Source organism: Lepisma saccharinum, chromosome 14 (assembly GCF_977018435.1).
Source record: "Lepisma saccharinum chromosome 14, izLepSacc3.1, whole genome shotgun sequence".
In the NCBI taxonomy this organism is placed as follows: domain Eukaryota; kingdom Metazoa; phylum Arthropoda; class Insecta; order Zygentoma; family Lepismatidae; genus Lepisma; species Lepisma saccharinum.
The window spans coordinates 53,486,152-53,498,967 of record NC_139242.1 but is presented as its reverse complement, the minus strand read 5'-3'; the positions used below and the strand labels follow the sequence as shown (position 1 = coordinate 53,498,967).

General features: G+C 34.9%; 1 protein-coding gene across 3 annotated transcripts in view; it reads left to right on the top strand.

Moving 5' to 3' along the window:
* Positions 1-12,497, top strand: part of LOC145998888 (mitochondrial adenyl nucleotide antiporter SCaMC-like) — a 100,921-nt gene extending 88,424 nt beyond the window's left edge. For all 3 annotated transcript variants that reach the window (XM_083135603.1, XM_083135602.1, XM_083135604.1), the window contains 2 exons: positions 5,870-6,017; positions 10,477-12,497. In XM_083135603.1, coding sequence (XP_082991729.1) covers positions 5,870-6,017; positions 10,477-10,670 — 342 coding nt within the window. In that variant the 3' untranslated portion in view covers positions 10,671-12,497. The remainder of the gene's footprint in view (positions 1-5,869; positions 6,018-10,476) is intronic.
* Positions 12,498-12,816: the final 319 nt, after the last annotated feature.

The window sequence follows — 12,816 nt, the reverse complement described above, 5'->3', positions numbered from 1 at the left end:
AACCTAAGAGAGTTAGAAGTAAAAGAGCTGCTTGGAAAGAAGGATCAAGTTAGTGGGTACTTATGTAGTTGTTAAGTTGGCCTGTGCCCATCTTCTAAAGACAACTTGGACGTGGTTGGGTGGATAGCCATCTTGGGTGTGAGACTGGACACGTTAGGTGTTTAGTTAAGACTAAAGGGTACAATGAGAGAAAAGTTTGAGAACCGCTGGTATAGACCATAGAGGGCAAATGGACAAGATAAAACACATTGTACCCAAAACACAAGTTAGCAGCAAAGTTATGAACATGCAGAAACGTTAGAGTTGTGTTTAAAACATAGAATTGGATGGAGAATAACAAAAGGGAAGTAAAACAAAGTGGGTGTGGCCAAGAATTTCCAGAAATTGCAGTCTCCCATTTTCTGTTTGCTCCTACTTCCCAGATCATAGGTTAACATGAATGTTGGTATATTTTACATGTTGAAAGAGTGCAAATATTTATTTAAAATAATCAGTGTTGTAAATACAAGAGATGAAAAGAAAAGAAAATAGGAGCAACAACTTACCAATGTCATCCCACTCAATAAGCATGATGTTTTGCGTCTATCCACAAATTCAAAACAATTACTGATCCAGTATAGTTAAGAATAGAATGAATTAACTTCTTGATGGTAGAATGAATTCTCAATCTCAAAATCTCAACTTGCAGAAATTTGAAAGTACACATGTGTGCATGTGTATTGCACGTACATATGTGTGCAAGTAACACATGTCGACCACTTGATTCTGCTGCTTGAATCCACCAATAGTAACACACTTGCTTTTGTTTATGAGTCATTCCATGTGAAATCACCCAATTTTAAATCAATTGGTTGCTTGACCATTTTGTTAATTTTTTATATTTTCACCATAGGTGGTCTTGCTAGTGACCTGCTCAAAAAGATTTTTTTTTTTGAAAAATCTTCCACCATCTTGGATTTTTGCTCCTTTTTCATCACTGCGGGAAGCAAAAATGAGTGTTTACAAGGGTTTTGAAAAAAGGTTGCTGTGTGATTTCTATTACAGATGGAATGTTCTAGTTTTCACTGCCTGAAAGTAGAGATTCTGGCCTTTCAGAAAATGTATATATATGTAAGGTAAGAATTAAGTAACTGGGACTTTAATGGGTTTCAATATAACCATCGTAACGGGAAATTTTGCCAATTTTAAAGGTCTGTAAAATCAAAAGGGCTTGAAACCACAGGATGGAATTATTTTTGCAAGAACTATGAGTGGAAGGCTTTTCAGCCATGGTGAAACAAATCCGGGGTTGTAAGCCCTTCTGTCCGATTTTTAGTTCCGAAATCCGAAAATTTCCAAAATTTGTGAATTTCAAGGTCAAATATCTCTAAAGGGGGACCTGCGAAAAAGAAATTTTGGCCATGGATACTCCTACTAGTACTTAGTAAAACCTGTGAATTTCATTTTGGGGTTCACACCAATGTTCATGTTACAGGCTGTCAAGTATCTCTAAAAATGACATCGTGAAAACATAATAATAAATAGGCTTAAAGTGACCTGATTTCCATTATTTTATAATCTAGTTATTTTATAAGGGTAAACAGAAATTAAAATAGATAAACTAGTTAGTTACTAGTTGATATATTTCAATATATACTTAGTGTGCTTTTGTTAATAAAAATCAAATCAAATCAAAATCACTTTTTGGATTGAGAAGACAAATGTTAGTAAACAAACAAGAGTACTATTATGTCAGCAAGTATATACAAGTTGCATGAACATGTTTCTTAAAGGTTTATGAATATCCAATACTATCAAACCTTACTCAATACATCCACTCTGGTACATAACAATTGTATGTAAAATATAACATAATAAATACAACAATTGTCTGCTAAATATAACACAAGCTACCTGTAAAATATGACAAGCATTTAAACGCTTGAGAATATACGTATTCAAGTTCTTCCTCTATTTTTTGTATCCCAGTTACTAGGGACATTGAATTTTTGCGATTCGCGAAATGTGAAAAAGGATGCAATTTTGAACATTCTGCACGTAACTACAGCCCCAATGATGAAATATGCATGAGTTTTATTCACGAAGTAATGCGAAATGTGTGCTTTCCACGAAATGAACGCTTTTTCGTGAAATAACCGTGAAATATCATCAAATTAAGTAGAAAACATGCAAAAACCGGCAATCGAGGTTGTGCGCGCAAACTGTCGATTTGTAACGAAACGTTTGCCTAAAGTTTCCTACCACTTGCAGCTGAAGAACGTTTTATCTTCGATCACATCAGGAAGACGCTGCAAATTGGGATTTCCCATGGACATAATTTCAGTTCGAAAACTTCGCTCCCTGTCAAGCTGCATTCCTTTCTTCCCCCGAATGTCTACTCAAATTCCAGTTTCATTGAACTTGCTAGCTGTAGCAGCGATAAGATTAGTCTGTTCCCGCACATCAAGGGAAACAATGGTGTCATTTGTGTTCAGTCATGAATGAATTTTGTTTATCATCATGTGATTTTCAAAATATGTTTGTGTATGTGCAGTAGTAATTATTTTATTTGTTGGATAGCAAGGACATCCTTTAAATACATACAATGAATAAATCACTTGAGATATGGAATTTAGAAATGAAGTGATTTTATGTTTTCTTTTTGGTTGGACAGCTAAGTACTTGTGTATGTGTACAGTATATAAAAATGAAGTAGTTTATCAATTTATAGCTCTTTTGTATGTTGTTTCCTCTCATGATGAAAAAGTGTGTGCCATTTTTTTTCCACCGTTGGTATATACCGCTGATCTAACATTTTATTTACCGCTCTCCTCAGTTTTTATTTACCATAAATTTGTCTCCCTACCAGTTACATATACCACTATGATATACAGAGTTTGCAATTCAATATATTACATCACAATGACATTTACAATTCCATATATCACTACTCATAATACAACATTACATCAATATATATATATATACACTATCTACACATGGACATCAAAGTTACAGGGGATCTTGTCTGTCTCTCAATCCATGGAGCCATGAAAAAAAGAAAAAATATCTGACTGGTGCATGGTCCCGAAAACACTGATTGGCACGGAGATGATTGATCAACGGACTATTTCTTCTTATGTGCTTGTAACTTTAGTGACTGTTCTGTGTTTTTCTGTTGAGTAAAATGTTGTATGTTCTCCCAGTATCAGTGGTGAAGTCACATGGTGTCAGAACATCAATTATATTGTTCAACTTCACCCAAGCAACATCATTTCCTTGTAAAGTAAAGCTCGTTGATGGTCCACCAGGATTGAAGAACATCGCTTTAACATCATTGTTTTCTTTTGACATTTCAATTACTTTACCTACATACCACCTGTTATTGTAAATGCAAATGACATTGTCATTTTCAATTATTTCATTAAAATGAAATATTCGTGGTGAGTCATCAATTCTGAACTCTACATGATTAATTTGAAATGATGCAGATATTCTACTGATGAGAAGAGTTGAAGAGTCCTTGGGTATGTAGCAGTGGTGATCTCTTGTTCCTTCAAATCTATGAGCTTCATTGAAGCGGTCATTCAGAAACCCTTGCTCATTTTTTGTCACTTTCAGTTCACCATAATGAAGTTTATCCTTTAATATTTTCCACACAAAACTCATGCATGTCCTTTGGTGTAAGAATATGGCCCTCAGTTGGTCGCTGCAGACTTGCCTTTGCCACAAGTCTTTTTACCGTCCCACCAATCCCATCACAAGGACCCTTGCCATGGCTTGTGGATGTATTGAGTAAGGTTTGATAGTATTGGATATTCATAAACCTTTAAGAAACATGTGCATGCAACTTGTATATACTTGCTGACATAATAGTACTCTTGTTTGTTTACTAACATTTGTCTTCTCAATCCAAAAAGTGATTTTGATTTGATTTGATTTTTATTAACAAAAGCACACTAAGTATATATTGAAATATATCAACTAGTAACTAACTAGTTTATCTATTTTAATTTCTGTTTACCCTTATAAAATAACTAGATTATAAAATAATGGAAATCAGGTCACTTTAAGCCTATTTATTATTATGTTTTCACGATGTCATTTTTAGAGATATTTGACAGCCTGTAACATGAACATTGGTGTGAACCCCAAAATGAAATTCACAGGTTTTACTAAGTACTAGTAGGAGTATCCATGGCCAAAATTTCTTTTTCGCAGGTCCCCCTTTAGAGATATTTGACCTTGAAATTCACAAATTTTGGAAATTTTCGGATTTCGGAACTAAAAATCGGACAGAAGGGCTTACAACCCCGGATTTGTTTCACCATGGCTGAAAAGCCTTCCACTCATAGTTCTTGCAAAAATAATTCCATCCTGTGGTTTCAAGCCCTTTTGATTTTACAGACCTTTAAAATTGGCAAAATTTCCCGTTACGATGGTTATATTGAAACCCATTAAAGTCCCAGTTACTTAATTCTTACCTTACATATATATACATTTTCTGAAAGGCCAGAATCTCTACTTTCAGGCAGTGAAAACTAGAACGTTCCATCTGTAATAGAAATCACACAGCAACCTTTTTTCAAAACCCTTGTAAACACTCATTTTTGCTTCCCGCAGTGATGAAAAATGAGCAGAAATCCAAGATGGTGGAAGATTTTTCAAAAAAAAAAATCTTTTTGAGCAGGTCACTAGCAAGACCACCTATGGTGAAAATATAAAAAATTAACAAAATGGTCAAGCAACCACCTCTGGGTGATTTGACATGGAACGACTCATATATCCATTTGTTAGTAAAAAGAATAACTGTAGGGGAGTTAATAACAAAGAAGTTCAATAATTATTCTAATCAAGTCATTCAGTAGTTTTTTGAACCCACCTTTCTGTCAACTTTGTATGCATTTCTAACTAAGCTGCCAGAAAGTTTCAAAGTCAATTGTGCTTGAAAGAATTACTTGGGATAATTAAATGTAGCTCAATTCAAATGCATTATCTTCCTCCATGTACCTGCCGAACGGATACCTTTAGGTAAGTCTTTTCACTCCATCAGAAATGTTGTGAAATGAGGAGGGTAAAAGACTGAATGAAAGAAGACAAAGAATCTTTTACCCTCTTCCGTATCACAACATTCTGCATAGACCTTCGTTTAAAACACACAAACTTTTATTAACTTCTCCAGGTATGATGAGCATTGAAGGTTGCAAATTTTTAATGTTACCTATTTCCATTATATGTGTGTACTGTGACATTGTTTATGTGTACAGGCATGCAAATTTCGTTTTTGACGAAAACATGAAATAACATGCTGTAATGTTCATTTTTCATGTTTCTGAAAGGTGTGAGGTTCATTTTTCTACCCTGTTTTGTCACGAAATAATGCGAAATGAACTGCAAAATGCGAAATATACTCTTAAACACTAAATTTACCGTTTATATACCGACGCGACATTTTCTGAAGTCTGATGAAGTATCCTGTGAGTTATGCAATTCACGGAGAATTGATTAATTCTGCTGTAAATATTTGAGAAGCAAAAATGGACCCCTTTACACAGGAATAAACTTAATACTCTGATAACTACGTAAATGTGCTATTAGAAGGGGTAAGTTTATTTTGTGTAATAAGTGCAGTTTTAAATCAAATTTACGATTATATTCACAATTATAAAACCAAAATGTCATTTTATATAACACTTTCGATGTGATTATTCACCGCTATAACACCAAAATTTTATTTTATTTACCGCTTTTGAACCCAAAATTGACTCTTGTTTTTGTACCGAAATTTTGCTTTTTTATTTACCAGAAATATGTGCCTCTATTTGTGTGTAATAATTTGCAGGGATCGTACAGGGTTATGCTAATATCTTTCTACTTATATTCTTTACAGACTTTAAAAAATATGTATTTGCGGCAGCATATGAAGGAGCAAAACCCGGGTGTAATGCTGTTGCTGCTGTGCGGGACAGTGAGCAGTACCTGTGGGCAGATAGCATCGTATCCATTGGCTCTTATTCGAACGCGGCTACAAGCACAAGGTATGTAGAGTGAAATTGTCCTTTAAAAATGTATTAGTTTGGTGTTTTGTTTCTTCCAAAGTGCAAACTGAATGTTAAAGAAAAGAGAAAAATTGATGCAGCAGGTATGCCCAAGTATATTCTCACCACTTGCTTCAGGGTTGGATACCCATTTTTGAATTTCCAGTACAACAGATCCTGGTCATGTGGAATAGTAGTTTCAGCAATGTATCAGCAATGTACTGTTCTATTTCTGATTTTGAGGTAGGTTGATCCTCTGAATGAGAGTTTGCAATAATTTTATTACAAGAACTCCACAGTGGTGAAAATCCATAACCTAATTTTCAATAAATCTTACAAAAATAAAATATTAAACTTATTAGAAAGTAAAACTGTAGTGTTATCGGTACAGATTTAAATAGCAGATTTTTGGTCGATATTCAAACAGTGCTGATCGACTTCTTCGCATTCCTAGATTGAACATTAATTTTTCTCTCTTTATATTGGTGCATAAAGTTCAAGTGGTCAATCCTTCTGACCTAAGAGCAACAAAGAAGAATCTAACAAAATTTTTGGATTACACCCTGTAACACGATTTTTGTTCCTGTGTAGTGAGTTTTATTTTCTAAAGGCTTCTGACTGGAAACCATAGAAAATGCGTATTATTCCCCTCAAACTTTGTTTTTGTGACCAGGACAGTGTTATTTTTTAATTTTACCTGCTTTCAATGAGAAAATATATATGAATTCGTGTTTTTTGTTTACATAAAGAAAAAGACAAACACATATACATCAAAAGTGACATATATTTGCACTCTAGTTGTGAACAAAATTATTGCAAAATATTTAAAAATGAGTATTTTTCCGGGATTTACGATTATACTGTACTTTTCTTTCACGAATCAGCCCCCAAATATAGTCTCCCATCATGTTCTCGTTATACTGGCCTTGAAAGCGACGTTCGAAGTCCAATATATCTTGATGGAAACGCTCGCCTTGCTGCTCCTAGTACGCTCCCATGTTATTCTTAAATGTATTAAGGTGACCATCGAGGACATGAATTTTCAGGGACATCCTGCAGCCCATTTTGTCGTAGTTCTTCACCAGAGTCTCGACCACTTCCACATAGCTTTTGGATTTATGATTGCCCAAAAAGCCCTTAACCACTAAGACAAAGCTGTTCCAAGTCGCTTTTTCATTCTCCCTGAGCTTCTTGGGAAATTCTTTGCACGCCAAAAGCTTCTTTTTCTGTGGGCTGACGAAGACACCGGCTTTGATCTTTGGATCAGACAGGTTAGGAAAGAAGTCTTGAAGGAACTTGAAGGCTGCTGACTCCTTATCTAAAGCTTTTACAAATTGTTTGATCAGGCCCAATTTAATATGGAGTGGAGGCATTAGCACCTTGTAGGGATCTACCAGTGGCTCCCACTTGACGTTGTTTTTTCCAACAGAGAACTCGTTCCTCTGTGGCCAGTACCTCGTGTTGTAGTGCGCTTTGGTGTGTCTGCTGTCCCATAGGCAAAGATAACAAGGAAACTTGGTAAAACCGCCTTGGAGACTCATTAGAAATCCTATGATTTTGAAGTCTCCGATGACTTCCCATCCATACTCATCATATTTCAAGGTATCTAGCAATCGCTTTATGCTGTTGTAATTTTCTTTGAGGTGGACTGAGTGAGCTAGTGGAAGAGACGGGTATGTATTTCCTTTATGACCAAACACGACTTTAAGACTTCTGGACAAACTGACAATAAAGAGGCGCCACTCATTTGGGCTGAAGTCAATTTTAATTGCTTCAAACAGACCGGTGACATTGTGGATGAATCAGAGTCCATCTTGACTTATGAAAAAGCTGGAAAAACTTTGATGACGCTTCCTCTGATCTGTTATTTGCACACTTGATCTAATAAATTCCACTACTTAAGCCTGGACGTCAAGAGTTCTGCATTGGACTTGGTGAGACCAAGATCTCTTATTAAGTCGTTAAGATCTTTTTGATGTAATCGGCTCGAAAATTGTAAGTATCAAGATCAATGTCTTCCTCGCTCTCTGACTTATTACTCTCATCTGAAGAGGGCAGCTTTCTCTCCGGAGGAGTGGGCACGGGAAACTCAGGGCAATGTGGCACAGGGGCGATGGACGAAGGTATATCCGGACATATAATAGCTTGCGCATTCCTTCCAGCCCGACGTTTGGAAGGATCCACCATGCAAAAGTAGCAATTACTTGAGTAGTCAGTGGGTTCCCGCCAAATTCTTGGGATAGCGAACTTCATGGCTCTCTTTTCTCCTCTGTGCCATCCTGCAAAAGACAAAAATAAACAAAAAATTCTAGGCCTCTTCAAGAAAACCCTAAATATTTAATATATAATTGAAATTATTAAAATTTTACATTTTAATTTTCCGTCTTACCTTCCGGGTTTTTTTTTTGCAGGTGAAATGAGGTGCCCAGGTTTTGTCTTTATTTCCCTACAGGCATGTCGAAATATGCTCTGTATGCTTCACACATTTTAGCAGATGCTTTCACAGATTACTTATTTCCTCTTTTCTTGATAAAATGGCCATAACAAAATTAGTCTGCCATATACTTGCAGCCTCTTGATGCTATTGTAAACGTGTATCTAATTAGGTAGCTAGGACGACAATGAACCGCTTCAAACTGCACGATTTGCACTATTGTTGCTGGTAGAATGCCAAGACCTGTCCATTTCAGTTATAGGGAAGACCAGTATATTGCTACAGCACGCAATGTCACGTTATTTATCTTCTCTATTCATAATGAGAAAAAAACGTGTACTGGAAAAGGGTAAATCTCAAAACATCATTGTCCTGGCTACAAAAACAAAGTTTATGAGGAATAATAGCCATTTTCTATACTTTTGGAACACAAGGAATTAGGAAATAACAATTATTACCCAGGAACAGAAGAAAAATATTTTTTTGTTACATTGTGTTATTTTTTCAGTGTATATTCAATAACAGAAATCAAAACTAGATATCATTAATCAGATGCCATTTGGAAACTAATGCAAAGCACTTAGCTAACAACAGTGGCTGTGGTAAGACTAATAATAATAATTTGCCAGCATCAGTTTTTTTAGTATTTTTCCATAGTGTGAACGTTATGGAAGAAATTAAACTGGGGCTGGTGCCATGGTCCCTCACTTTTTGTAATGACTTCTTGAAGCATAATATAAACCCAAAGATTCATTTATCTCCAAATTTCCAGTTTTGAAAGTTAATTTCAAAGTAACTATCCACAATGTCCATTTTATAATTATGCTATTATAATTCTCAAACATTTATGTTAACATTTTAATTCAAAATGTACCTTTGTATTGTACTAAACAAATCGGTACACATAACATATTGCTGAACTTCCAATAATTGCTATCATTTTTCTTAATGAAAACAACTAATATGTAGGTGGGAAGTTCATTGTTCCATAAAATATGAAACATGCACATGTACATTGATTAAATTTTCCAGAATATCTAGAACCTGGATGTACTTGAAATCATGTGTTCACATGCTAGTTTAGGAAAAGAGAACCTACCAGTGCTATTTATTTACTCAATTTAGGGCTAAGGCTAATTTGAAGTACTGCCTAGTGTTGCTAAAGTTTATTCTCCTGTTTGTTGATCTTAGAAGATTATCCTAGTTTTCTAGTTGCACACAGTCTTCATTGTATCGCAATAGTCAGTTCTTAGCCAATTTGTTAGTTAAAGGGTAGAAATTGCAGAAAAACGAGCAAGTTTAAATCGATCACTCGTTACAAAGGCCTCTAAAAGAGTTCATGTTGAATTTTCACAATTAACAAATGCAAACTGTAAATTGTTAACATACAATGAACATCAAACTATCTTCCAATGTGTTGACAATTTAACTTAAATAAACATATATGCAGGACCATTACATCCATGATGGAGGATGGAAATGGGCCAAACTGAATAATTAAATAGGTAAAATATATGTGAAGTGTTACAAAACAAAAATATCTATATAATAAACACTATTACAAGTAAAGATAACATTCTGCAAAACGAGAAATAATGTGCCAGAACTAAGTGATTTTATCTAATTATCATTTTATTACAAGAGAAATAAATGTTAAAATATTGATGCAAAAAAATACATACATTTAATGCTGGTTCAATTAATGTGGATTTTTATGAAAGTATAACGCAACATAATTAAGAAATATTATAATTCTGATATCACATAACTTGCAGAGTTAAAAATAGTTAAAATGAATGCAAAAAAATGTGCTCACAAATGTTGTAGACACATGTGGAACATTAACATTATCAGTCATATAATTTGTTCAATGACTTTTCCTTAATTTGGCAATATGGGTATTAGTGATATTTGTTCTCCATATGCAATTGATGGATCTTGCTGCACATTGAAAACCTATATTTATGCAACGTATCATCCATATGGAAGGTAACTGAAATATTTCCTTCTTTCTTCCCAATTCAGCCGTTCTTACAAGTGTGAGCCATGCGCAGACGCTTACAATGACAAGTTTAGTAAGGACCATACTTCATGATGAAGGTGTGACAGGACTGTACCGTGGAATAACTCCTAATTTCATGAAGGTGGTTCCTGCTGTGAGTATCAGTTACGTTGTGTACGAACACTGTCGCCAGGCCTTGGGTTGCAACATGACTTGAAGATGGAGACATTTAGGTGCGAACAAAGAAGTCTGTACGAACTACTGCAATGCAGCGGACAGGGACCTTGCCACTTTAGCTCCCAAGTCTAATTCTGCACTTACGCTTCATTCTTCATGTTTTAGTGCTTTAATTTATTACGAGTGGTGGAGAGGAATTGCGAAATGTATGCATCGCATAGAATCCTTGCATGGTCATATATAACAAGTTTGGTGCTAAAAAAGTCATCCACATTCTGTACAGTATTTTTCAGCATGTCTTATGAAGTCTCACATATTCTCCAAATGTGTTCTGGATTATGAAGAAGATACAAGTGGAAAAGTAATGAAATCTCGTGCTTGGCAAAAGTGAATTAGTGTTGCGCTCCTGAGTATGTGAGTGGATGTACACATACACACACGTGCCAGTGTGTGTGCGTGTTAATGATGCGAGTGTCTGCTTGTGATGTTATTGTCGATGGAGTCTAATTATTTATTTTTTTAAGTTTATATCAGACACATTATCTGTACGAAAGTTATGTACATACATTTTTTTTTAATTATTTGTATTCATGGATTTAGCATGCTGTTTTCATTATTTCGAAATATTACCAAAAATACTACACTGAAAGATGCGTTTAATAGATCGGGAGGTTTTTATGTTCAGCAATAGGTTTCTGGTATCCTGTTTCAGTTAATGTCTGAAAGTTGTAGGAAAGGTTTGGCAACGAGTAAGGTTTCAGAACAGTTACTGCGTATTTGCCTTCAGTACTTGAACAGACATGGTCATTTTTCCTTACGCATGTTTTATATGACCTGCAGGCAGGATTTAAATACATAAAGGAAAAAGGGGCCTGTATAGTGAAATGAGCCTATGAGTGTAATGCAATCAGAACATGATATAACCAGAAAACACCAAACATGTACTGATTTCTTTCCTCTAAGTAATGTTGCCTTTTTAGTACTTGAAATTGAATAATTTCTTGTATTCTTCCACAAACAGTCTAAACAAAGGAAGACAGGAAATGAACTTTAGTATTTAACATGTATTACATTAAAATATTACAGTTTTCATGTTACTTTTTCTTGATCTCATGGGCAGGTACTGGAAAAACTCTTTGATGAATTTTAAGATTTCAAAGTATAATATGTAATAATAGTGTGTAAACATGCATGCATAAAACTCCAAACTTAATAAAAATAATATATGTACTAAAGGAGGGAAGAAGCTCCATGCAAAACATTTTAAGTTGTACTTTTTGTGTTCTGAATACACGGACTCTGTGATATGCTCTAAGAGTTTTGCATAAATATATATATTTCATGCACATGTCAACAGCTAAAAAGAGAATTCAGTTTTTCTTAAAACATATATCTGTGATGGTCTAGTTCTTGTGATATGTTAATGTGAAGTATTTGAACTCTTGTTAACTTTTTTTTAAGAATTATGTACAAGTTATTGTATGATAAATGCGTGGCAGTTAAAATGTACAGAATTCCTATCTTTAGCAACTTACATCCATACAAGTGGAAGCAACTGTTCACAGTAACAACTTGATCGAAGTTTGCACTTTGAAGAAAATCTTGGTTTTTTGCAACTTGCTTTTTAAAATCTTCTTCGTGAAGATTGCGAAAAAGCATTCATTTTCAGCTGTGGTGTTAACTCGATTGTCGATTGTTGAATACTTTGTAATAAGAATTTTCTTTTTGACAAAATGATCGTCAATCGTGTGTCTTTCATTATGAATGTTAATAAAACTGTATCTTTCATTTTTATGTAAAAATTAAAGTTTCTCTTGTAAAAACTGTACCATGAAAACCTGTGGACAAATACAAAAAGTACTATTTACTTGATTGTTTTATTACTAATGTAACCGTTAAGGGACTAGTTCAGTTAGTTTGCTGTTAAAGAAATAGATAACTGATTCCCCCCATTATCAACTGTTTATTTTGTAAACTGCTCGCCATTAAAAATGCAACACCCAGAAGGAGTAATCGGAATTGGACAAAATGTGCACAGTGTGTAGAGGAGAGGTGCAGAAGGAAATGATTAGGTGTTCAAGGCCGTCATGCGTCATGTCCGCCTGCCATGCCATCTGGTAAGTGGTACATGTAGCAGGTCAGATAGGTGCAGAAGAGCAGTGAAAGTGCATGGTCGTGAGTGTAGT